Source organism: Hydractinia symbiolongicarpus, chromosome 10, assembly GCF_029227915.1.
Source record: "Hydractinia symbiolongicarpus strain clone_291-10 chromosome 10, HSymV2.1, whole genome shotgun sequence".
Lineage (NCBI taxonomy): Eukaryota > Metazoa > Cnidaria > Hydrozoa > Anthoathecata > Hydractiniidae > Hydractinia > Hydractinia symbiolongicarpus.
In genome coordinates this window covers 19,377,444-19,405,011 of record NC_079884.1, presented here as the reverse complement: position 1 = coordinate 19,405,011, position 27,568 = coordinate 19,377,444, and the positions used below count along the sequence as shown (strand labels likewise).

Genomic DNA, 27,568 nt, shown 5'->3' with positions numbered 1-27,568 from the left:
ATAAAGTTACACCACCTCCACCTTGGTTAATATGGCAGCTGAAACTGTAAACAACATTTACGCGCATGTCTATATTAGGGGTGATTTTATCCATGATAGCACGCGTAAGCGGTTGATTAAGGTTGTTCCTGAACCGCCATGTCTTGACACGATTCCCATCCTCCAACATTTCGATATCATTTTCATCAATGTCTTCGATTTCAATGTAGTTTATTCTCTGGTAGTCTTCGGGCTCATGATAGTCTTCCTGTGCTTAATCTTTGATTTCATCATGTAGTGTTGGGTTAATACGTTTTTTCATCCCGTCCTTTATTTTGTTGTAATAATCAGTAACAGTATCTCGCACAATCTGCAATCGAGCGGTAAGAGCATTGGTAGTGGCTGCTACTGGTGCTGATGCAGCGTTGTATATTGCGCTGATTGCATTTCTAAAAAAACTCATTTTGTCTCTTTATTATATACACATTTTATTTGTCAATAAACTTTTAGATGGACAGAAAATTTTGAATTATTTTACTCCACTTGCGCATGATGACGTCAGATTCTGTCGGATATCGTTAAATTTGTCGGATGACGTCGGATGCCGTTGGATTTGTTAAATTTTTTGCGCATGCGCAGATGGGGTGTCCTCATCCCTAGAGAAGGGGGGGGGTACACAAAATATATACACGATTTTACGTAGTAAAGCGGGGGTTCTCGTGGGATCTCTAGAGAAGCGGTGGGTTTACGCCTGTAGCCCAAAAGTGTGTATTAAACCATCCACCACATCTACTATCTGTTGCCTGGCCCCTGCAGATTTGATGACAAGCCTGAAACCTTTATACATAAGGTTCTCAGCAATTATGTTTTTGCACACCCTCGTCAAGTTTTTCTTACTTCTTTTGTCACCTTAAGAAGAAAAGTTAGAAATATGAAATTCTTTCTTAATTTGTAAACTTAAGTGTGCAAATAAATTTTGGAAAATGCTACGTATGAATACGATACTATTCTATTCTCGTGCAATTCTAATAAATAAATAATCAAATATTAGTTATCTGGCTGGCATGTACATTAAGAAAAAACCTTTATATTCACCGCGTTAGGATTTTGTCTGTACAATTTTTTCTATTACTTCGATTTCCATGTAATGCGCCATCTCTCTCAATTAAAAAGAACGATCTAATCTATATAATAATAGGAAGACTGTGTTTGTGTGTCTGTCTGTAACAGGCAAAGTCGATATCTTGAAAACGGGTGGAAATAAGTAATGTCATCTTCTGCGTGGGTAACTAGGGAGTACCTGGGACCAAACTAGGACCAGTTTCCTAAAGCTGGGTGAACCCACCAGTTTCGAAACAGACGGGTAGCCACTATATAAGGCGAAGTTCATATATGTAATTTCTCTATATAGGCCCACCCAATGGGTAAGTTCCCTAAAGCTGGGTCATACCCCCTATTTCCGAACAGACAGGTTGATGACGTCATCAAAAAAATGGTAAACCATTTTTCTCCTTAACCGTTCCTCAAAAGCACATAAATCTATACATTATTTTGATCAGAGTTTTTGCCTAAGTGGATTTGTCCACGGACCTTATCGGCTAGTGTTTTCAATAAAACTGACATTTACAATCAAATGTTTCAGATTTGATTGGCGCTGCAATGACATCATTGGAGAGTTTTATCCACTAGTTTATAATAACGCCCTCTCTGATTTGTTATGACCGAGTCCTTTTTAGCTAAATAGCGCACTCACTAGGGTAATCACTATGTTCCAGTTGATTGTGAGTAGTAAGTTTCTTTTCTTGGTGTTATTTTACTATCTCTATTTAAATGACTGATGTTTAATTTTTTTTAATTTCTTAATAGCTCCTTCGGCTCATAGATGGAATTCGATTAGCGCTGAATTACGTCACTTCTTATTTATCGGCGGTAAAACATAAGGGCGACATCGTGACGAAGATTTGTCTCCTGCAGAAATCATAGTTTGAAACTCGGCCTCTTCTTTGACATGCAATACAGATAAGTTGAAAGACAGCAACAAATGTCACTGTGTAGTATTATGAATCAAAATCAAGGCCTTTTTGTTTATTAAAGCATCAACCTGTTTACTGTTAGTCAGAGCATGGATTAAACGTTGGTATATCAAAACAACATTACATCAGCCTTTAAATTGTGATAATTAAAAGGTGCTAGAGCAATATCAACTTGCACACGGAAAGTACATACAATGTATAATCTTTATATATAAAGATACTAAATATATAAAATACTTTAATAATACATTCGTTTATTTAACTCAGTTTCTACATGGAAAATTCTGTAAAATTGTGAACAAAGATGATGAAAGATAAAGTGCCTTAAAATTTAAAGTAGTAGCCGTACACTTAAAAATTGGAGTTAGTTGCATAAAAATTTAATTGTTTTATCATCTACTGATTGGAAAGAGACAGAGGCTTGGGGAGGACTAAGCTAGTTGTATGAAATTTTGTTTCCATGTAATTTTTATAACCATGCAAAAGCTATATTTCAAGGTTAGAACCTCCCACTTATCTAAATAGTTAAAAAGGTTAACTTTATGGGTTTAATAATTTACCAAGGGTCAATGTTTTCGTTTGTAAGAAATATACTCAACCGCAATGACATTAAAAGTTTAATTGGATGCCATATGACCCATGTATTAGATTATCCTACTGCCAAGTTTTTTCATAGGCAAGAAAAATAAGTCGATGAAACAAAATTAGTGCTGTGCTCTTGTTGGCTTTTGTGTCATTAAGACAGAGAGCTTTCCTTTTCTTTTGTGGAAGTCTACTGCCTCTGTGTAGCCCTGCGCGATTTTTCGATAACAGGAACTTTAAGCCGTTCACAACATGCATGTCATGATGACTAAAACTTGTCTGGTACCATTCCAGCAGATACTTTGAACCTAGGTAGTTGTATAAACGCCGTATCCGTTGTTGAGCAAGTATGCTGTAACATTATTATATTGTTTCATTTTTATAAGAATATCGAGGCTGAAAATGGCTCAAAATTAAAGAATATTCTAAGAGTATGCTAAGATTTGACTTTTTGCTCTAGATATGAAAATTTCTATGATGCACAAAATCTGATATAAACTAAACTTTTTCCTTCGTCCGAAGCAACAATGGGTCCGTTACACATAGCAAAATAAATCACATTGTGGCCAGTTTATCATATAAAGACTAAGAACATGTTTTCAGGCTGTAGTTATGCTAAAAGGATATAAAAGTCTACATAATATTTGTCAAAAAGTTAGGAGAAATAAAAAACATTTGGCGAATTTAATTCAAGGGGGTTTGGTATTATAAACAAAATAGTTATCTTGGACACCTTCCAGTATTGAGTTTTTCTAAGAATAAATACCGATAATTGCGTTCTGATTGGTTAAAAGTTTATAATATTTCACTGCTAAGTGTTAGGAACCGTTTCTACTTTTCGGCCAGGCGAATGTCTTGAAGCAAAATCAGATACATTCGCCTACAAATTCACTGCTTAATTCACCTAGTGAAAACTCCCTTTAAACATCACACGTTATCTGTTTACATCCTTTTTTTATAGGTAGCAGTTAAGTTAAGTTAAGTTAAGTTAAGTTAGCTTCAGCCTCAATTAGGCTCATGGTATCTTTTTTTTGGCCATTCGTACAAGAGTGTGAATTTGAAATCTTAGTTAAAACAAATAGCTTTTGAGAAAAATGTGCACACTGTATAAATAACTGCACAGTTTGAGATATCTTGGTGTTTTTGTTGTTTTTTTCTCTTGAACAGAATTTTTTGAATTCTTATAAAGCTATTTATGCTTACTGATTAAAGTTTTCTAGCCTGTAGTTGCTATATGCTCAAGTTGTGCAGCAACTTGTGACTCGATATGCTACAGGGTAGACTTTTGAATATTTTTTTTTGTTACGCTGTATTAGACACCTGCATACCAAATTTGTATGTCCCGTACGTCTTAGAATCTTAATTAACCAGATTTTCCGATTTTTTTCGGAAAACAAAAAAGCATGGTATTTTTGGGCAATTTTTGGCCTTTTTTTGCAAATTATGTAAAAAAACCGGGAAATATGTTAAATAAATTTTATTTGGCTGCCAGAAACTTTAAACAGAATGTTAACATTCGTTGTAGAACTAAAGTATTTAAATTTTAAGCAGATAGTGGTATTTTGGACAAATTTTAAACGTTCGATGACGTCACATGAAAAGTGCTGACATTTTAAATCGTTTTTATATTGGGATGACTTCTTGGGTGTAAAGTGTTTGCCTACGAAGACTGTATTGACGGAACACGTGTGACAATCCAAATGTCATTAAAGAGGTTCTAGTAGCTAGATTCAGCTTTGTTCTCACGTAAATATTTTCTCCTCGCAGAACTTCAATTGAGTGTATAAGCGGCACTAGTTCAGATAAATTCTCTGCGAAGAAGGGTGTTTATTTTTAATTTTAAAATTGGAGAGTATTATCTAGATAAATGGTTCAGGTAACGTTTAAAAAGTTGTTTTAATCTTCCGTAACAAAAACGTTTTGCCAGTTATTTCTCAAAAATGTCAAAAATCTTTAATAATAACAATTTATTCATATAGTTGATAAAACAACCCCTTTGATTGACAGCGTTGAATTATATAGTCATTATTAAGCAATCCATTATGTTTACGTCTCAATGGCTCGATTTAAGTTGAAAGCTGGCTCGTCTTGTTATCTATTGTCCCTATTGTTTATAAGAGCTTGTAAGACGACTTTATGTGAAATTGAGCGTGAAACGTTTTATAGTAGCATTGTAAATAGAACACGTTTTAGCAAAAGCGAGTTGAGTGTTGTGTGTTTACATTAAAAATTTTGTAGTAATAATTCATTCAAAGAAACATTCTTGAAAGTATTCTTAAAAGTATTGGTTTGTTTATGTTCATGGATTTCTCTGGTTACATGACATAATACTTTGCTTCCATCGTGACATCGTCAAAAAGATTGTTTTATAGAAGTCCAATCCTTCATGAGAACAGGAGCTGTAAAATTCATGTAACAACTTGAAGAAAGAGGAATTTCCAAACTTTCGCAGGTAGGGTTTTAAACGTATTTTAACAAATTTTCGACAACACATACTTTGCTCAGTTAAAAGACATTCAATCATAGATACAGGAGCGTGTCTCGTGATGCGTAGTTCACGTTTCTCTCCAATTTAGTTGTTCAAGAAGTGGGAGGGCAGCTTTCAATAAAGTTTGAAGAGTATGTGAAGCTTACTTTTGGTTAGCATAAGCCCTTTTAGTAATTACTTTGAAAAACACAAAGGTGTTTAGCTAAAATCACATATCTTCCTTGGGATCCGCCATACACAATCTTTACTAAAAATTTTAAAAACAAAATCATATTCTTCAATAAAATATTCCACTTCCTGATGTAAGTAGCTCCAAACGTTCAAATTTTCATCCTTCAAACATTTTACCGATTTTTATCGCAAATAATTGTTAATCATTACCAACCTGGTAACCAACCCCTCCTACACAGTTTACATATGTTTTTACCTCTGTCAAATACCTTCTCAATAAGAAAAAGTTGTCAAACAGGGCCAGTAAAAATATTTAGTCGGTACAAAATACTAGTCACTTAACATAGAGCATTTTTTGCTTTTTTATAGTTTTTCGCCCTTTCTCTTCCTGTTTTCTTGTTACTATCTCGCCTGCGAGGATAGTATTGGTCTCCAACTGCTAACTAACTAACTAACTAACTCTGTCCTAAATGGTTAATTGCAACGTTACAGATTTAAACTTCATACCTAAACTCCGTAAGTACTTGGAAGTCATCTAAATGACGTTTCAGGTCAAAATTGGTATTTGTTTTCGACAAAATTGGCACAGTTAACAAGTCAAGTATGCTAAACATGATGGTGACATCAAAATTTTTACTTTTTGTTACCTAAATGTCATTTTAGGCCAAAATTTGTCCAAAAATTAAAACTACTTTATTTTCGACAAAATTTGGCACAGTTAACAAAAGCAGTATGCTGAACATGATGGTGATACAAAAGTTTGATTTTTTTGTCAACTAAATGCCATTTAAGACCATAAACGTTTCAATCGCAAGACTTCAACCATAAATGATAAGCTGTATTTTATCGCATTGTCGATGTTTCATAGTTGTGCATTATTAATAGCGAGATAGTTTATGCAGAATCTTGTTTGTTTTGTTTCGCTTTTCTACTCCTCCTCGATCCCATTTCTTTAAAATATTTAAAGTTTATTCTCCAAGAACTCTGGTAAATTTGTTTGTTTTTTATTTTACTTATTTATTTGTCTTTTTGTTGTTTGTTTGCTTTTTATTTAATGAACACTTTTTCATAAGAATCGTACCTTTCGAGCCTTAAATATTTTCAAAGTGATTCTCAAATAATGGTTTTATTTAAGCTTACTATACCTGGGCTGGGGCATAAGTGCCTGCGGGCGATAAATTTCGAATTACTTATGCTGAAGTGACGAAACTAAGTACATTTGTATAATAACGTTATGGAAAATCATTCCAAGCTAAAAAGTAAGTTGATGATGTTACAAGCGTTAAAAATGAGGCAACCCATCCCTAGAATCCTATTTTAAATTTTATTTGAATTTCTTACGTGTAATTGATGCTACGGCCTTGATTCTTGGTAGACTTGTAGAGTGAATATCAATATCAATGATTTCAAAAATTTTCGATGACGTCATGGTGATGAGAAATGGCGTCATTTTGCTGGATTAATATTGCCTTCAAATCTGGTCTGTATTTTATCCCTAGTACCATATATATTCATATATTAGTATTTTTGTGGTGATTATAACTCCCCCATATGAGTAAATAATAAATAGGGTGATTCATAACTTTCCAGTTTATTTCGACTCTACAGAAGTTACTGGTTTGCTTTCACTGGGAAAGTCATTTTTCACAGGGAGACAAAATAATCTGCTACATGGGAGGTTTTAAAATCAGTTGGTTGCGCATACGTACTTCCGGCGGACAGCATTTAAAATTTTCTAGTGGCATTCTGCAGTGCGCCCACACAGCAAAACAATCAAGACAGGTCCCACCAAGGTCCTGAAATTCGCAAAATTTAGAAAAAATATTACACATTTCAAGAGTATGGATTTAACCAAATAAAGCAAGATTTGTGTCCTAACTCCGCTGTAAACTGTGACAAGTGAAGTTTGACATGTTCATAAAGCGCGAATCTAATATAGAAATAGCCTACATAATCACTTGTGGCGGCTCAGTATTATTCTTAAATTATTCTAAAGTACGATGGCCCCATGGCTCACTTCTTTTCCAATTTAAAAGCACTTCTTTTCTTCTATGATTCAAACAGTTTTCTTCTGTATTCTCGCATTTTTCTTCTGTATTTTGACACTTCTCTTTTGCACTTAACACTTTTCTGTACGTGGTTCGAAACTTTCTCTTTACAACTAAACTTAAAAATCTATTCCGCAAATTTATATCCATGGTCTGTATTTTTTCCCCCGTTTCACAAGAAGTATACTTGGCTAACACGTGCTTAATTTACCAACAGCTTTATTGTAGCAGGTCCCGGTGCATGTGCATAAATAGAATTAATATCGCGAATCAATTCAGATCAGTAGCAGAATAGTTAGTTCATGGTTTTATTTATTAATAGACACGATAAATGGCAAAAGAAATGGCTGCCCAGAGTCCTCAAAATTATGGTAGTGTGCACCAAGCGAACTACAACATGCTTTTTCTTTATAAAGAATTTGCTTTATATCATATTAGATAAAATATCAAATATCAGATTGGCCTTTTGTTTAGAACAATAGAAAAGTAAGAATAATGACCAGTCAGTTCAGAAATTTGTAGTTTTATTAAAAAACCGAATACCACAATGTATTTTTACCTAAGTTTATGCTCCACTACCTATAAAGAATGTTTAGATAGCTATTAATTACTAACACCTCTTGATTTTTTCAATTATTTTGTCAATTATTGACACTCGTCTCCAGCGATGCCGTCATCCCTTAAATATCGAAAAGACAAAAAGCCCTACGGACGAGGGTGGTCGGTCATTTATTTAAAAACGTGAAAAACGTCAAAATCTAGCTCAATCAATATTCCGGACCAGAATTGGGTCTGATAAATTTTTGAGTTCATGAAGGAGCAGTTTTTCCCACTGTGAAAGAGAATTTCTTCGAACAGAAGAGAAGAGAAGATTTCGGAAGAAATAAGAGAAGTGTTTTGACTAAGATGGGAAGCGATTTTATCAAGAAGAGAAGTGAGCAATAGGAGCCGTCTTATCTTAGGCTATTTCCCATTTCAAGAATATTTTGCGCGGAACCGAACAGAACAGAACATTTTCTGCTAAATTTCCACTTTATAATTACGGAAGCCCTTATCTGCCATTTAATGTTGATCAGTAGAATGAGATTTCTACTGCGCAGTAGGCAAAGTTCTACTACGCAGTAGCACCTGGCAGTGTAATGCCTTCTTTACAACTGACGTTTGTATTGGCTTATATCGATCACGTGAGCGGGCGCTATTTTTCTGCAGCGACTGGCCACAATGTACAAACATAAAAGTAAACAATTTTTCGTGAAATTTGAACGCTGTCAAAGGTTTGAAGAAAATCCAAGTTTTGAATTAATTGATTTAAGATTTTTAGTACGATGAAATAGATCAATTCATACTGGACCAACAGTCTCTAAAAATGAAGTAGCTATGCTAAGAAATATGGAAGCAATACCTTCAATAAGTTTCGTCAAATTATTTTTTATCCAAATGTATTAGATTTAGTTTGGATATAGATCCTTCAATTCCTATGTTTTTTATTAGGCTAACAGGTACTAAATGGATTATAAACCGTTCACCCGGGCGCTACGTGGGAAAACAACAACCTCGGTTGTTTGAATGGACCTCACTGCGTTCGGGCCACGACGTCACAAGCTCGGTTGCTATTTTCCCGTAGCGCCAGGCTAAACGGTTTATAAGTCATTAGTAGAATTCAGTCTGCTGCGCAGTAGGAGATTGACTACTGTTCAGGGTAATTGGAAGAAAGATACCGCATATGATCTTCACTATATACTCCAGGTTATCGTTCGTTTTCCCCATTGATAAGTCTAGAACGTGTAGAAGAATGTCTACGGCCATGTGCATTTTTCTTCACAAGTAACAGTTTGATTACATGTTGTCGGTTAAACGTATCAATTCCAAGTACGAAATATCGGCTTCATCAAATGTCTTAGGATATTCCAAGTTATTTTCATTCATCAAGATGGCTGCAAGCTCCGCGAATTTTTACTTAAAACACGCGATGGTACAATCGAATGTAGCCTCTCCTGAATTGACCTTTGATTTATGACGTAGGCGATTGTGAAGAGATACTAAAAAGAAGCTGTATCTCGCCCAGCAGGGTTAATGTTGTAATCTAGCAGCATATCGTAGTTGTTATCTATCTATTTTTAAAACTTGATCATCACAATGTTCAATCTCATCTGGTGGATCAATGTTATAAATAACACGTGTTACGGCAGGATGTAAACATTCCGGACCGCGTGTAATCTGGATAATTAATAGTCCACAAAATTGTCCAAGTTTGAATTAGGTTTTTTGAATAACAAAATCAGGGTCGGCTGTAAATCCAATACATCTCGAATCACCGAAAAACATTATCCCAGTATTTGCAAAATATGTCATGCATAAGGTCAGAAATTCACGAAAGGGTCCTCCTGTATCGGCAGCAGCCTCTCTGGCGAATCTAAGCAGTAAGTTATGTAATGATAAATTGAAGTTTTGTTGAAACGGAATGCTCCAAAAACGTCCTTTTGCACGTTGAACAACTACAACTCTCTGTTGTCTATCCTGTTCCTCTTTATGCAATGCTCGTGCCTCTAATAAAAAACTTTCACCGACTTTCTCAGCTTCAGAAAGGTCTTTTGGTACAGTGTACTCTTCAAAAACGTATTGACTTCCTCACCTCCAAATTCATGTTCATCCTTGCCATGGTTTGCATTTCCGGGCGGTTTTTGCACTAATGATGGTGTAGAAGGGCCTGATCCTGATGGTTCTGATGGTGTCGTGTCATTTAATAGCGTAGCAGGTGATCCAATTGTGCCTCTTTATCTAATTGGTGCCCTAGTAAATCTGCGAACTCTTGCATTTCGTAGGTCAACCTCTGTTAGTTCAATCTTCAAGTTCAACTGCATTGGCGGAACTTGAGTCTTCAGAATTAACTTTATCTTGGTCAATTTCCAATGAACGTTGAAATTCTAAATCCTGTTGACACGGCAAGCAATATCCATCTACTATGGTTCGACCACACTTACAAAGGGTGTTTTTTTCATCAGTCCCGGTCATCTCTTCATCAAATGAGCAGTTAAGACATATTTGGCAATTTTTGAAATGACATTGGTTACAAGTTTTTTTCGGTCGTTCATAAAACTCATCTCCATTATTACTGGTACCAACTAAGTCACTAAAGATTTTTGTCCTTTAAAAATAAATACAGTCGTATATGTGTCAGTGTGTTTTTCAATATAGCCTTCCAACGTAAACTGCTGCGGAAAATTTTCATTGATATATTTATTAATTATGTCACAACTGAAATTCGCTAATTTAAACACAAATTTATTTTCAGGTCCAAGGACACTTGTTCTATTTGGAAAGAAATGTTTCTTGGCAACAGTAATAATTGGCATCTTTCTGCATTTCTAAACTTTGAGCTTCGCCGGCTCTTTCGACACTTGCATACTTTTTTTTTGGTTGAAATTTTGCCAACCTAAATGTAATAACGGTGTACTTTTCAACCTTTTTGTTGTTGGGTCAGTAACAACTCTGATGTTTCGCACTAAGTCATTCTTGTGATTTGTTGATTCCCCACTGTTACTTTTCATTACAAAATTTCTCAATGCCAGAATGTCACCCATAGCTTTCTAATCCAAATCATCCCGTAGGTTGTCGTCGGAAGAAATAAACAATTGAATAATGTTTTTTCTTTTTCATATACATTGAACAAGAAAAATCGGGAAAACATAGGATTGCTGTGTGGCTTTCAAACAATCTATATTACCTTTCTATTATTATTTTGAAATCTTATATAATAATACGAAGTGTATGTGACGGTCATAGTGCATACCCTCATTTTCCTTTGATGTCGCCGAAATTTTCTTTGAAGTCGCCGAAAAAATTATGTCTCAAATGTTAAATTTTATGACGTTACGGCGCGACGTCAATCACACTACTTTAACGTCAATGTCCTATATTAAATTAATGAAGCCATTACGGTGTACTTAAAACTTTGAGGCCAAATAACTTGGAAACGAGGTGGTGACGTCAATGATTTTTTTACCGCGTGGGTAACTAGGGACCACCTAGGACCAATTTTGGTAATTTTCCCAAACCAGGGTCTCCAAATCCGTTTCGGAATGGGCGGGTTGATGACGTCATCAAAAAACCTTCAAACCCTAATATCTCTGCAACCATTTGTCAAAGATGCATGATCCTATACATTTTCTTGATCAGCGTTTCAAGATCTATACGATGAAGGCAACAGGTATAAAATTTCTAAAAAAATTTTTAAGGTTTTGACGGGTCTTTGCTGATGTCAGCAAAATTTTTAATCCCTGATATCTCCTCAGGCGTTCGTCGAGAACATATGATCCTGTACATTATCTTAACAGGCATTTCAACCCCTCTATACCTGCACTGCACTGCTGACGTCAGCAAAACATCTAAAACAACTTTCTTTTTATTGACCTTTTGCCTAAGTGGATTTCTCCACGGACTTTATAGACTAGTAAATCATTAAAAGAATTTTCAGTTCAAGAGCAAATTCGATCGAATTCGATAACTGTTGGCGAAAATTACCCATATTTGCCCTAGGTGGTCCGTAGTTACCCACGCGGTGAAAAAACATTGACGTGACCACCTCGTTTCCAACCCCTTATATCTTCTTAGGTGTTCGTCGAAAACATATGATCCTATACATTACTTCGATCAGCGTTTCCACCTATACACAATACAGTCAAAGAATAAACTAAATTTTGCAATTTTTTCGGGATCTGCGCTTCTGCCCTAGTGGATATTCCCACGAGCTTTATCTACTAGATGATTATAAAACGTGTACTGTAGTAGTCGCAATATTTACGTAAATTTTCATACAAGATCATATAATAAAACACGTTGCATGAAGAAATCATACATGTGCCAGTGTGGTTTCGGTTTTTTGTGTAAGTGTGAACGGCTTGCGTTTTTCTTGCTTCACTCCTGCGTTCCTCTTAAAGCAGCTGCCACTGCGCATGCGTATAAGTATACACCTTTCCCGAATTAACTTTCTTTGATGTACCGGTGCTATTTTCAAACTTTTTCAAACAAAAAAATGTGCAAACAAACAACCTGTTACAACATGTTTTTTTAATTTTGTCCTAATTGAACTCTGCTTGAAACCGAGGCTTAAGGCGGGGGCAAACCAGTCCAACATTTCATCCAACATTTTTTTCCCATGTTGGATGAAATGTTGGATGAAAAAATGCTTGTTGGATGAAGCAAAATTTTAGGTTTGTGGGACTGCTTTTAAAAACACTGGAACGATAAAGAGTTCATTCATTTATGAAAAACACAATGGCGGACGGAAGGAATTCTGCAGTGCTGCTTATGTTGCTGAATGAACTCGTCGATTCAGACGATGAAAAACCAACCCGCGGAAAAACAAGAGAGTGGATAAAGAGAAGGGAACAAAATAGATATTTTAGTCATTTAATCATTAAAGAATTAAAGATCGAAGACAGATTTGGATTTAGGGAAATGTTTCGGATGGACGTGGGGGATTTCGATATTTCCTACCTAATGAAATATCCTATCTGATATCATCGGGTCAGATGAACAACTGTGGTGGCCACAGACCAATCTCAAGAAAGACTCGCCCTTACTCTTCGTAATGTTTTTATTGAAACGCATCAAATTAAAATCATTCCATTAAAAAATTCAACGTTCGAAATTCGCGGGATTTTTATATGTTGGATGAAAAGTACCACCAAACCAATCCAACATGAAAATTTACGCAACTCAGATAGAGAATTCCTTTGATCTTGCCAAAAATGTTGGATGAAATGTTTGACGGCGATCAAACTTCATCCAACATCGTCCAACACGATTTTTTTCTTCTTTTTTGAAAATTTTAAATTTTTTCAAAATTTTGAAATGACTCAAACCAGTCCTACATTTCATCCAACATCACAAAAATTGCATGTTGGATGAAAGGTTGGACTGGTTTGCCCCCGCTTTTATTAGTACAAGTAGAAAATTAATAAAAAAGAAGATTTTGACCGTAACATTAATACCACCAAAACACCATTTTCGCATGTCGTGTTAAGTTAACGATTTACACACACACCAATTCAATGATGTTGAATATGATCCTAAAGTCAAAACAACATAATTTTAAAGAACACATAATTCGGAAAATGTGTATTGTACTGCGAGACAACTGTTTACTATTTAGTTTATACACTTATATAGTCAACCCTGCTTTAGTACTTGTACTCTTAGTGTCTTATGGTTATGACATGTTTTCATTTCTGAAACCATACTTTCATAAAATAATACCAACTGCATGGTGTGAAGTAACTAGTGCGTGTGGTTAGACGTTCATTAATATAGTCAATATCAGCAATGTTTTTCTTTTTGTGTAAAGTAGACATATACACACAGGTCATAGAAACGGATTTAACGACGTGTTTTTCAGCTTTTCGGGATAGTCATGTTGTGATTGTCTATTACTTACCTGTTCGGACGCCTTTTTGTAAGCAAATTTTCATGCCAAGTCGTAGAAAAGAGGATCATAGCATTTTTCAAAACAACTTTCCATCCTAATGTTTGCATTCATTTTTAATAAAATTCAGTGCAAAAATGCTAAAGTCAACATAAGGTGTTAAATTTAACTGTTTTCAAGCATTTACCAAAGTCGCTTGTTTCTTGTGGTTATGATTTAGCGAGACAATAACTCTGTAAGGCAACATGTTAGTTTGATATATAATACCACTTTTTTTTGACCCTTTCTTCGAGCTTTACCTGATGGTAATACACAGTTCTTGAATAGAGCGACTGATAATTTGGGAGTGAGTGAAATTGATTTTAAATGCTCTGGTCTGCAAAATACACCAAGTCCACCTACAGTCTTAGTCCATATATGTTTAGACAAGACAAATAATTTTAAAGTTCGTCACCACAAGCAATTGCGTAGGCTATTCTTTATAATTATAGCCGTGGTCTGTCTGTCTCTGCGCAGACCCCCCCCCCGCTGAGTTAGAAAATGATGTTACGGGAACACGAATATCAAATGCGATATATTTTTATCCACTTTGTTGCGACGGATAAATATAATGACGGGCGAACCCGTGGATTTTTCCACGGGCAACGACTAGTTTATGTTATATTACCACACATTTTAAACTTGTCAATGTGCGAAGTGGACTTAGGACTTAGACTATTTGGTTAAGTCCAAACTCTTAAAATGTGTTAATTGTTGCTGACGTTAGCATGGCAATTTTTCACGAATTTTGGGGTCTTTAGGACCCCCGACGTGAATTATATCGGTTTGCGTGCGTGCTCGGGGAATGTGACTAGCAATTTTCTAGCGCTGTCTGCCTGGCCTATATGTGTAAAAAACTAGCGACTTTTGTCCATATTTAAAATAAGAGGAAAAAACTGCCCTTGTCCCAATATGTTTGTCCATGATTGTCGGTAGCCTGAAAGCTATATGAATTTATGAATTCTTTCTATCTAGCTCTAATATCTGCACCAAAGATAAAGGTGGTACCTGTTTTTCGACTAAATAAGTGCTTGATTCTATAGTCTTTCACCCGCTATCACGGCCCTTTCCATGTATCAAAAATTTCCTAGAACAAGGCGATTTAATTAAACTCGTTGAACTGACAAAAAAAACAAGAAGCGCTGACAGCAATTGAGCAGAAACATTTTTCTTCGTATGCGTATGCATGTTTTTCGTTAGGTTGTTATTGTTTGTTGCCGAAGCAACTTGATTGTTTAGTAATGAGACATTTGACAGCGGCTACGTAGGTCGATTTAGAATAAGGTTAGAACGAACTGTACGTGTGTTTTAAGAATCAGCTTAGAAATAACATTGAGTTGGAAGATTTATTTTATGTTTCAGCAATCACTCATTTTTTTATATAAAAAAGCCATAAAAGAACATACGCTTTCATTAGTCAAAACTTTAGAACAACTTAGGAAGATCTAGGATTTGGAACAAAGAACTGCTAATTTGTTGGCTCATTTCGTCATTTTCATGAACGTTTTAGGTGCTAAGGTAAAAATTTCAGTCCATTACTGTTGCTAACATCCAAAGCAGGAATTTTTAAAAGATCTTTAAAAAAGCTAAAAAATTCGTTGAACTTTAAACTGCAGCTAGAAATGCTGCATTGAGGTCGCAGCTAACATTTTTAAAGTTTGAGCTGGCCTGGTTCATTCCGAAAATAATACTCCTATTACATCATGTTCGGTTCAATTTTGTATAGATACTTTAAAATCAAATCAACAAGAAAGAAGTTTAGAATAACAAAACATAGAAGGAACATCAGAAAATTTTAACAACAAAAAAACCTGTCTTGCTTTGTGGTGCTATGGAATAATCGAAAAGGTAAGGGAGCCGGCTTTTTCTGTTTGTATTCTGTAACACACAAGTTAAAAGTGAATGTATAAATTACAGCTATACATAGATTTAAAACCACCACCTAAGTCTAGCTCAACTAATTATCAAGTTTGTATACAAAGTTCGCTCATTTTCATACGAGGAGCAGAAATGCAGTTTTGTTTACAAAGATAAAATTATGCCATTTTATTTTTTTATTGCTATTTTATTTGTGTTACTTTTTTTCGTGTATAAGCAGGAAAAAGCATAGCTACGTCAAATTTTGATGTACCGGTAGTCTCCGATATTGCGCTTGTTTTTATTTTATTTCTTTTTAAAAAGTCATGCTGAATTGAGCCCATTGTGCTGAATGAGAAACCTCGGCTTAACATGCGCACCATTTTCAGAAAAGTGCGGGCGCTTCACTGAACGTTGTTCATGATCGTTTAGTTAAACTTACATGAATCGTTCACACATGCCGTTCATATGAAGCACCCTCTGGAATGATCACTATCAAATTAGCTTTCCATTTCGAGGTATGATTTTTAAATAAGCCGCTTTTCTAGTTGATCGGATAGGATTAGTATAATTAAAAAACGCGTTTAATCGAGAATTTTTTGTTGACATAGAAGTTTTTTATTATGGTTTATTCTTAAATAATTACACTACAATAATATTACTTCTATGTCATTATTTCCTTGAGAGAAATGCTGCAAAAATGAGTATTTTTCAAACTAAAGCAAAGATTTTAGTGAAAATTCATTGCCTGAGGTTTTATCTGTATTAGTTAGTTAACCAGAGTTTTCGTGATTCATTTATTTGCATGCGACTTGACTTCGGAAAAAGATATCACAGAAACATACTCGATATTTTCTGGTGGAAAAGAGAAATGATTTTTCATCAACTATAGGAAAATAGTAACTTTCAAGAAAGTATCTCTTACATAACAAAAGAAGTATGACCGTCCCACTGTGACTACGCAAAACATTAATCTTAAGTTAAATAAATATGTTTTTGAAATATGCCCTTACGTCACCGTGTTTACCATTAACTACTTATAATGGCAGACACAACTGTGTGTTGACATATTTTTTGTTATTTTGAAAGTCTAAGTATTTACGAAGATCGAATAGTGCAATTTTGAATATATTCAGTAGCAGGTTCATTTATTTACATGACTTGTTCTATGAAATTCATATTCATTGAAAGAATCTGAGTAAGGAGTCAAACTTTTGGATTCTATTTAAGCCATCTATATTTCACATGTGCGGTTACCGACGCAGAACTTCAAAAATTGGGATCCCGAGTAACATCTGCATATGAAATTTGGAAATTTACTTCATGAGACAAATGAAAATAAGACAACATTTCATAAGCCAATATCCGCCCAAAAAAGACTTGTGATAACAGTACAGTGGGAGGTAAATAATTTTTAAGAGGAGTATGTTTAGGTGACAACCCGACAATATTTCAAGCCTTTTAAAGAAAGCTTTTCTTCTATTTAATGATACTTTTAACTAAAACCTTATCATTAACACTACAATCATAGTACAGCTAATTTTTAAATTTGCGACATCAAGTGATAAACTATATTGTTTTTTCCATATTGCAGTTGCAACTTGTCAATGTTCACAACGGACTTAGGACATACGTTCTTAGGTTATTTAATTAAATCCATACTTCTTAAAATATGCTAACTGTTGCTGACGTTAGCACGATCATTTTTCTTGAATTTCGGGACCCTTATGGGCCCCGGCGTGAATTATTAAATTGCGTGGGAGCGCTAGAGAATGCCACTATCAGATTTTTAATGCTTTCCACCTGGCCTTCAATTTGACACTTTTCTCCATGTTCGAAAAATGACGAAAGGACTGCCTTTGTTTCAATAATTTCGTCAGTTGGATGGCCCGTTGAAAATCCCCCTAATTAGGCAGGCATGTAGTAATACATATTGTGTTGTGATGACGTCATTAAGAACTATTAAACCTCAAGAACCCTGTCACCGGCCGGTTTTTGAAATGAGCGCGACCATCTGTGATTTTGGGAAATTGCTTCTATTTTGGTCACCGGTGACGCCTAGCTACCCATGCGAGAGCGAAAAAAAAAAGTGATATTAAGTGCAATTTAATAGAATGTATTTTTGTTTTGCTTTTGTTTTAAAGTTCTTTTGGGTTTAATTTCTCAAATAGCAAATATTTTAAATTCTGCGTAGATTATATTTGACATATTTTAACAAAACTCGCAAACTTTTCCACATTAGATTTTTTCGCTTAAGGTATTAGAAGAAACACTATTTAGAAATCCTCCGCTCGATACGCTTGGCTCTATTTTTTCTTACGCTGATACTCCTTTTTAAATGGAATTTACACTTAACATTAAAACGGAACAATACTTAACAATACGTCATTGTTTTTATAAAACATTTTTCGTTTCTTTCTGTTAAAACGTTCAAATGATTTCCACTTTCAGTATGGATCGGAACTGAAAGTTCACCAACCAACGAGATTCCAGAAATCACATTGTCCGTTCCGATTTTACTAGCTAAGTTTGGTATATATGTTATTATACGTTTTTTATAAAAAACCAAGCAAACGGCGAATTTGGAAAAGACTCTTAACAAACAGGTTTCCAATCTCGTTCCCAGGGCTTCTTTTTCTCTTTCTGATATGTGGCTGGCGCGAAAGAAGTAGCTCTGGGACTGGCCGGTCAAAATACCCACATATAGTGGGTATTTTTGAAAGAGCCGTTTGTCTTGCTTGTCCAGATTTTACCGAAGGGATATAGGAAGGTAACTGAGCATAAAAACAAGCATATGGCGAGTAAAAATTTAGTTATAGCTGGCTAACAAGATGGAAAATATAATACAACTTTTTTCCAAACTTCGACTTGCTCTAGAGAAAGGTTTTGACCCAAATTTTGTGTTAAAGCCCAAACAAATCATTTGCTTTAAACAACTAATTAATTGAAACGATACTCTTGCGGCTTTGCCTACTGGATATGGAAAATCCATTTTGTACTAGTTACTTCCTTTTGTAATGCCTTTACAGAAGAAAGAAACATAGTGATTGTTGTTAGCCCTCTCAACGCTATCATTGAGGATCAACAAAAAATTTTGAGCCAAAGATGTGTAAAAGTTGCTACACTTACTTATGAAAGGGAAGAAATGTACAGAATATCTTTTTGAACATTTGAATACCTAAGATCCTGTCGAACCAAATTTCAAAGTTTCACATGAAATAAAAAATGGAGATATCATATTTCTCCCCCATCAAAACTGGAAAGTTACCTACAAGAAATTGGACGTGCAGGGAGAAATGGTGCACAGTCAAATGCCATATCGTACTACAACAACTCTGACATCAGTAAAAATAATTTAAAAATGGATGAATCAATTAAAAAATATTGTCAAGCGGCTGATTGTCTCAGAAAATCATTGCTCAAATACTTCAGTTTTAAATGCGAAACACAAGACAATTGTTGTGAAAACTGAATATTTTTCTCCTGTTCATCATATACAAATGTCAGATAAATCAATACGTTTAGAGCTAGAAATGATTAATGTTGAAAAGGAAGAAGACTCTCATTTATTAACATTTGAGTTTAATTTGACACATGATGTTATTGGAAAAATTTCCAACAATTTTCATTTAATAACTTGTGAATGTGATTTATTGCATAAATTTGATGTTTGGGATGAAAGGTATTCGACAAAAATTTTTGATCTCATCAAAAATGTTTGAATTTATAAGTATAGAAATAATATATATAGTTTTTATTTGTTCTTTTATTTTGTTGAAAACATTTTTTATTGGTAAGGTTGGACCATTAGAATTTTTGTGAAGCAGATTGTGTATATATATACTCTAGATAGCTTGTTTGATTATGCAACAAATTTATAATCAAATAAATAATTGATGGGTCAAACAACATTTATCTGTAAAGATATTTTAGACATCCAATATCAGCAATATTTTTTAAAGTCCAGCTTGCAATAAAAAGTTTATGTTTTTATGCATATTCACATTCTAATAATGTATATTTATAACAAATTGTGTGTAAGAATATTTTACTGATAAATACCTATTTCATATTTATGATTATCAAGCCATTTATGAAAGTCACTCACATTTAAATAGCATAGTGGATTACTCTTTCTATTGCAAAAGCTTATAACTCGAGTTATAACTTTTAACTGAACTTATAATTTTAACTTCAGTTATAACTTATAATTCGAATTATAACTAAAACGGTGACTTAAAACTTAACCTAATTAGAATTATAGGATACCTCACGGTGATATATTCTACTGACTAATTCGTGTTTAGAATGCCTTGTTGATATGTTTCGAAGTATTAAATATTTATGAGATATAGAAGATTCATTAGCGCTAGAAAAAAATTTTGTTGTTTGCTTAATGCAGAATTATTTGTTTTCTTTTAAAAGCAACACGTTTGTTAAGTACTGTAATCTTCGGATGAGTCGGAATCAAAATGTTCTAACGTTGTACTTGGCTTCCAGTTTAAACCTAAACGTAGGGGGGATTTATCGGACTCATCGTGGGTGACATATGACAGTGATAGCGATGGGGAAATAGCAGAATTAAGGATTAACCTTGACGCTACGTCGTGGTGTAAATGCAACAATTGCCGTCAAATGAGCACTGAAACTGAATGTTTTTGCTGTCACGAACTGGAATCAAGACATATATATATTGCCTACAAGGTGTGTACTTTTTAGCGGGATATACGAAACATTATATGCTGATTATTAAGTTATTAAAAATATACTCTTTAGAAATAAACTGTATAGTCAGTCACGAAGATTTCGACCCGATTGATTTAAGGAAAGGAAATCTCTGGACTGCTTTGGTTGGAATGTATGATAGAGAATCGACATATCTTCCTCCAAGAAATGACGTTCCCAATAAGTAAGTAGATGTTGTTCCAGTCAAAACGCGCTGTTTATAGAAATATGGGTATAAGAACATAAGTTTGATATTTCAGGTTAACATTTTTCTTTTAGAACATATTGCTATGCTGCTTACCGACAGTTCACGTGGTGGGTTCACAACAGACTTGGCAAATCTGTGCGAAGGGTCATCCCGTCATGTGCAGAGACAAAAATTCGTAATGCTTATCCAGAGCCTGACGGGGTATACACAGGATATATGGAAGGGCGTGTAGTTCCTGAAAATGAGTTAACATGGGTTTTCCATGATGCCGAAAATGTATTTTAACTTAATTAAAAAAATAAAAAAAATAAAAAAATAATATGTACAAACATAGTCATAAGAAAAAGAGATGGTGAATCGCGCGGCTCTATTGTTTATGTTTTTGTTAGCAGAATATACCTCGTACCCAGTGCTTTGACTGCACGCTCGTGTTGAAAAATGGCGCATTTAAGTAGTTAGTTACTGTAAACAACATAGGATTAACAAACATTTAAACAGAATTATTTTCAACATGCCTGGCGAAAATTGCTCTATATACGGTTGCACAGTTTCACGAAAGGCTAAATATAAAGGTCTATCTATTTTTAAAGTTCCTGCTGGTGAGAATCAATTTGACAAGTCGTGGAGAGAAAAGTAAGTTGATGTTGTGATAAGAGATAGGGAAGTTGATCATGCTCTAAGGGATAGAATTCAAAGAAAGAAAATATATATTTGTGAAAAGCACTTTAGCGAAGATCAAATGAATCGTAACCACTCTAGCAGAACCACACTTGTTCCCGGTGCTATCCCCACAATAAACCTTCCTATCAAAAGTTTTCCTTCATCCTCCACATGTTCTAGGCCTCGTCAATCAGCACAATCAATTTTGCAGAAAAAAATTGAACCAGTGGAAAATGTCATTACTGATCAGTACAAGTCATTTACAGATTTTATTTCTAAAACTCAGTTATTGAAATTAGTCGGTTGGAGTTTTACCTATACAAGTGATTGTGCTTCTTTTGCCTGTCATGATGCTATCCACTCAGTTCCAAAGTATGAGATATATGTTGATAATAATCTTGTTTTTACTGTTCGTGTTTTATTATGGTCTGTTCCTGCTAAACACGACATTTATTCTCAATCACTAAAACTTATTACAATCACATATTTAACAAGATTAATTATGGATTTGAAATTATGCCCAGGTTTGACAGACCACTTTGCTGGTAGCTGTCTTGAGCACTGTGTTCCAAAAGTATTTAACATCAAGGATAGTACTAGTGCACCTCTTCATCAAAGCAAATGGTATCGATCTCCAAATTGCATAGTTCTTATTCCACCTTCTTCTGCAAAATGCTTGGAATGTGTTAGGTCGGAGTCAAAGGAAAGCCTAAGTTTGAAAAGGAAAAGGGACAATTTAATTTCACCTGCCAAACTTAAAGCACCAATTTCCATGACTTCTCCAGACCGAATCATAAAAACCCTTCAAAATCACCGGTTGGAAAATAAAGAATTAAAGGAAGAGTTAAAGAAAATGCAAGATGAAATTTCCACTTGTGCAGTTTCAGTCCAAAAAAGTCTTGGTGATGATTTCATAAAAATTATGTCAACAACTAATCGCAAGATACCACCATTCATGAAATTTTTTTGGGAAGAGCAGCAGAAATATTTATCATCATCGAAAACTGGTGTTCGCTATCATCCTATGATCATTCGTTACTGCTTGGGTTTAGCTGCAAAATCCTCCGCCTTTTATGATGAGATTCGTGTTGACGATAAGAAAGACAGTGGTTTCTTGGTACTCCCTAGTAGACGTCGTTTAAGGGACTATAAGAACTATATTCGTCCGAAGCAAGGTTTTAACAAAGACGTTATCCAGGAATTGTGTAATATGGTCTCCAAATTCCAACCACATGAGAAATATGCAATATTTTTAATGGATGAAATGAAAATTCAAGAAAGTCTTGTGTGGGATAAGCATAATGGTGATCTTATCGGTTTTGTTGACCTTGGTGATATTGATCTAAATTATGTTGCGTTGGAAAAGGTTGATGAAATTGCATCTCATGTCTTAGTTTTTCTTGTGAGAAGCATTGTAAATCCTTTAAAATTTTCATTTGCAAATTTTGCTACTACCAATGTCACATCAATTCAATTGTTTCCTCTCTTTTGGAAAGCGGTTGGCATACTGGAGGAAAAATGTGGCATAAAAGTTGTTGGTGTCTGTTATGGCGGATGAGGAACGGTACATCTACTTCATCTCAGATCCACCACACTTAATTAAAACAGCCCGCAATTGCCCGAGTAATTCTCTTGCAGGAAGATGTACCAGAAGTATGTGGAATGATGGAAGTTATATCACCTGGAACCATATTTCAAAGTTATTCCTTGATGACTTAGACTGTGGATTACATCTTGTTCCTAAAATAACAAATGACCACATCAAGCTCACACCATATTCAGTCATGAATGTACGTCTGGAAGCACAAGTGTTAAGCGAATCTGTCTTTAACGCTCTTCAATTGTATGGACCACCAGAAGCTAATGCAACTGCCAAATATTGTAATATGTTCGACCAATTTTTTGGCTGTCTTAACGTCAAGAATACCAAAGAAGCAGCAATTAAACGTAAACCATTTCTTAAACCGTACACATCTGTTGATGATGAAAGATTCTTATGGTTGACCGAAACATTTCTAGGATATTTCAAAACATGGAAGGATTCAATTGCTGATAGGCCTGGTAATTTTACGGATAATGCTAGAGCAAATATGTTTATTTCACGGCAAACCTACCAAGGAATCAAAATCACTGTCCATTCTACTGTTGAATTAATCCAGTATTTAATTAATAATGGAGTTCCATATGTACTGACAGAAAGATTTTGTAAAGATCCCCTTGAAAACTACTTTGGTCGTCAACGTGCAATTGGTCATAGGAAAGATAACCCATCAATCCGTGATTTTGGTTATAACGACAACACAATTAGAACACAAAAGATTTTCCGACCCAAAGCTGGTAACTGTCATGAAATTGATATTGAAACTGTGCCATGCCGTAAGAGCAATTAAACACACTTGGAAGAAAGAAGAAACTAAAAACGGTTATTTTTATAGCCACACATTTATAAAAAACATTAAATTGGCTTAATAAGCAAGAACAAGCACTGTATTTCTGCTTAACACAAACATTAATAAAAAATATTTTGAAATACCTTAAAACCTATATACACTACCTGGACCTTTTTGTAGACTTCCATAATTATTTATTATACCATGTGCCAAAATAATATTGTTTTAAAATTTGTTGCTATAAAAATAGCAGTTGTAACAGGTTTATAGTCACTGTTCTGGACTCTTAGTGTCAATGTCCATCTGAAAGATTGCTTGAAGATTTCTTGATTTCAGTGCGTAGAGATCAAGCTTTTCGCATTTCGGTGTCTTGTGAGTCCCCGTTGTGTTTTGCATGTTTTGGAGCATATATCACAGGAAAAACAGCTTTCAGAAGGGTCGTCAACTATTTCTTCAACAATTTCGGATAATTCTTTAGTTAAATCACGATTTTTCTCTAATAAATCTTCATCAATAACAGCCAAGATTGCATCAAAATCATCTTCACCAAAGAAATCCTCCCCATGGGCAGCCATTATTGATAATTCCGTGCAGTCTTAAACTGGCCACCCCGATTTAAGAAACATATCTGCTTGTAAACAATAGGAACACATTATGGACGGCCCGGAATTACCAGACTATCTCTTTTTCTTATGACTATGGTACAAATTACATAAAGTAAAAAGAAAAACAAAATTATGTCATTCGTGAGTATTTAATTGAGTTTTCAACAATATCCTCTCTACAGGGCCTTTCGGCAGGGGTAATAAAGGCTCGTTTTTTCCCCGACGGCAATTACAGGTGCCTTTCACCTACCAATTATATTTACCCATAAAATCACGTGACTTAGTCTTCTTTAGCAACAAGACAGCACATTTTCACCCTTTCCTTTTCACCTCGCTAATAATCTTTCGTGGTTTGTTATCAATCACTAACCAAATCTTTTAAGCATGGTCAACAAACAAATCAAGAAGAATTATTTAGAGGTAACTCTTTCGTTATAAACAGACCCTTCGTAATGACCGACCGCTTACGCCAGGTCGGGTTGTTTTGATTCTATCACGGATCAATTTCACTACCCAAGCAGAAAGCGGTATAAGAAACAAGGCCTGTGCGTCTGATGAAGCCCTTGTTTCTAGGTCATCCCTTTACCCACACAACATCCTTTCTTAATACGATACTTCGAATCCTCCACTGGAGAGTAGGGACACCCAATCAAAAAACATGTTTACAATATGAAAAAGAAAATATTTTTAAAGCTAATTAGAATTGTGATAGCGGAACAACTTCTTAATAATTAATTTCATATAGAAATCTCGCTTCGTCGTTTTCATGCTGCAAGACGGTGTGGTTTTGGCTCTTGTGACGTCAGGAGGTATCCTGATGTTTTTTTCAAGATTTTGAAGCGTGTTTTTAATGCTGCAATAATGGCGGTCGAAGCACAAGGTTTTATAAAAACATGGAATAAGTAAATCGTGTTTATGCTTTTATTTTGCAAGTAAATCATTAAATAATACTTTTTTCTATAATGTTTTAATGGTTTCTTTCGGTTAATATGAACTTGTTATAACGTCGGAGGCAACCTTTAAATAACTCATGGCCGTTACGTTCTCGCCTTGAAGCAACTCGTCCTATAACTCGCGAAATTGAAGAGCCAATTAAATTCAAACTTTAACCAGCCTGTCCCAGAGCTACTTCTTTCGCGCCAGCACGCATATCAGAAAGGGAAAAAGAAGCCCTGGGGACAAGATTGACAGGTTTCTTAATTTGCAAGAAAATATGAAATTATTCCTTCGCCATTCCTCCTTCATCTAAAATGATGTCTGTTCCGTTAAAATCGTCAATTTCTGAATACTTTAAAAAAAAAAATTTCGCGAGTCGAAAAAATCGCAAAATCGAGGGAAATAGCTTACTTTCTCGAATGGCCCTTCTTAAAATGATCTTCCCAATGATTTTTTTGCGAGAATACACGGGTTCACAGTTTCAAAAAAATACTGCGCGCGCATACCATAACATTACGTAATGCACACGCGCGCGCAGAAAAAGCAGTAAAGAATGTAAACAAACAACGCAGAAATACGAGTCTCTAGCTTGTTTTTGCCTTGGAAATCATAAAAATCACCCAACTGAGCTTTGATATGATAAAAAACAAATAATAATGCCTCTACCTAGATGTAATAATCTTTTTTCAGCTATAATTCATCTATGTATAACAAAAATAAGGCGCATGCAGCGTAAGAGAAACCGAAGATCGCTGTTTCGTTTTCCATCTTTTGTTTGAAACCTGAGACAGCAGTGTAAATACTAAATCAAGAGAAGCAAAGTAGATATCTATTTATAAACTCGTAAACACGCTGTCTAAAGTAGCGCACGTGGGTTATTTGCAATTACTTTCTCTTTCGATTTTTATCAGTGGAAAACAAATATACAGTTAATTTAACTATGCCATCGAACTTAGAAGCATTTTCCTTTATAAGGAAAATACGTTGCAATATTTTAAAATGTGGTGTGAAAATGCACTAAAAACTTATTTAAATCTTATTCAACTGAGGGGGATTTTGTGTGACTTGTGTAATGGTGGGTTTCACTTTAGTTGTGTTAAGATAAGGACTGCAGAAGATATTCCATTGGACTCTGATTCTTTCCTATGTATTAAATGTACACAAGTAATAATACAATTTTTCTTATAGAAGTGTGAATAAATAAGAAATATATACATTATGAAATATAAAATATCTTTTTTATTTACAAATCTTGAATATATATATTCATAAATGCATCAGATGATAGATTTTCCAAGGTTACATAACGCTCCGCACACAATAACATCATCAAACAGTTTAATCATACTGATTGGGTACTCTGAACCTAAGATACGAAATGACTTGAGTCAACGAGGATTCTTAAATTTGCAATCCGTTTTGTTTTTCGTATTTCCGCAGGAGTCATTTGGGCGCTTCCTTTTTTACCAGGAGGTTGCATGAACAATTGTTAACAGATTGATGTAACACATTAAGGGTGGCAGATTATTTATTGAATTGATTTTTAAATAACTTTTGTTGTTGTGGTAAGTGACACGATTTTCTCCTTGAAAAGTTTTGTTTTTGGCTTTAGTTTCAGGATATTTTCAGAGAGATTTAAAAGTAATTCTCTTTCCTTATAGTAATTCTCCTCCTTAATCCGAAACTGTAAAATCTGCATTATCTTGATGTGAAACAAGGTCAGGTGAAATCATCTCTTGTGGGGGTGAAAAGCTAGATGATACTGTACTATTAGGTGACAATAACTCTGGGAATGGTAAGAAATACAAGATTCAATGCTAGTACCAGGTTAATGTCACTGTTTGATGCTATGCTACTAACACAAGGACTTTCAATATTGGGATCCACTTTCTTTGTTTTAGATGTTTGCTTTTTTTGATGACGATGTTGAATATGACAACTTTCGTCGACGTGTTGCAGAGGGTAAAAACTTCTCAGTCCTTGAAGATGATTCATAACCAACATATACAGTTGGATAAGGATGCTCGTATGATGGTTCCCTGCCAACAAAATGTTTGGAACAAACCCGTTGTTTGGGTCTAACTGTCATCAATTTTGCTGGATTTTTTTGAGCTGGCACAATTAATAAGTTGCCTCCATTTATTATGAGCATCAGGTCTCTTGGTTTTAGAAGGAAAGGTGAACAAGCTAGCTAGCTAAAAATAAAAAAATAGTATATATAGCTAGGTAGCTAACCCTTTAGCAAGACCTAAAAGCTACCCTTTATTGCCTTTGGTATTTGCTAATTACTGTTAGTTTTTGGCTATAAACACTTTATCTTGTATAAAATATTTTCTCACCTGTAAGGTTCTTTTACATGAGCATGCATCAGAACGTCTGGTAACATTGTGAACATCACAGACGTTATCCCTCCAAACTTCAAG

At 34.8% G+C, this 27,568-nt stretch overlaps 3 protein-coding genes across 13 annotated transcripts in view; all 3 read left to right on the top strand.

The window, feature by feature from the left end:
* LOC130613093 (uncharacterized) overlaps nucleotides 1-2,259 on the top strand; it is a 45,428-nt gene extending 43,169 nt beyond the window's left edge. Inside the window, exon 15 of the mRNA XM_057434421.1 lies at nucleotides 1,846-2,259. Within this exon, the coding sequence (XP_057290404.1) occupies nucleotides 1,846-1,919 (74 nt within the window). The 3' untranslated portion in view covers nucleotides 1,920-2,259. The remainder of the gene's footprint in view (nucleotides 1-1,845) is intronic.
* Nucleotides 2,260-4,567: 2,308 nt separating this feature from the next.
* Nucleotides 4,568-27,568, top strand: part of LOC130613089 (uncharacterized) — a 33,373-nt gene continuing 10,372 nt past the window's right edge. For 2 of the 10 annotated variants that reach the window (XM_057434409.1, XM_057434410.1), the window contains exons 1-3: nucleotides 4,568-5,046; nucleotides 15,491-15,612; nucleotides 16,054-16,139. The gene's annotated coding sequence lies outside the window, so the exon portion shown is untranslated. Of the gene's footprint in view, nucleotides 5,047-15,490; nucleotides 15,613-15,968; nucleotides 16,140-16,256; nucleotides 17,025-23,609; nucleotides 26,941-27,568 lie in introns of those variants that run through there. The other 8 variants (XM_057434414.1, XM_057434418.1, XM_057434416.1 and 5 more) reach the window with 7 other exon arrangements.
* On the top strand, nucleotides 17,031-22,923 carry LOC130613092 (uncharacterized). 2 transcript variants are annotated; one of them, XM_057434420.1, is made up of 3 exons: nucleotides 17,031-20,325; nucleotides 20,398-20,530; nucleotides 20,626-22,923. In XM_057434420.1, exon 3 carries the CDS (start codon nucleotides 21,294-21,296, stop codon nucleotides 22,770-22,772), a length of 1,479 nt encoding a protein of 492 aa, XP_057290403.1. In that variant the 5' UTR covers nucleotides 17,031-20,325; nucleotides 20,398-20,530; nucleotides 20,626-21,293; the 3' UTR covers nucleotides 22,773-22,923. The 2 variants fall into 2 exon arrangements, with proteins under 2 accessions (XP_057290403.1, XP_057290402.1); XM_057434419.1 differs by having other exon boundaries at nucleotides 17,031-20,530.

What these genes read in the sequence shown, in the direction of transcription:
- LOC130613092 (XM_057434420.1), top strand. Translation starts at nt 21,294, where the DNA reads ATGAATCGTAACCACTCTAGCAGAACCACACTTGTTCCCGGTGCTATC.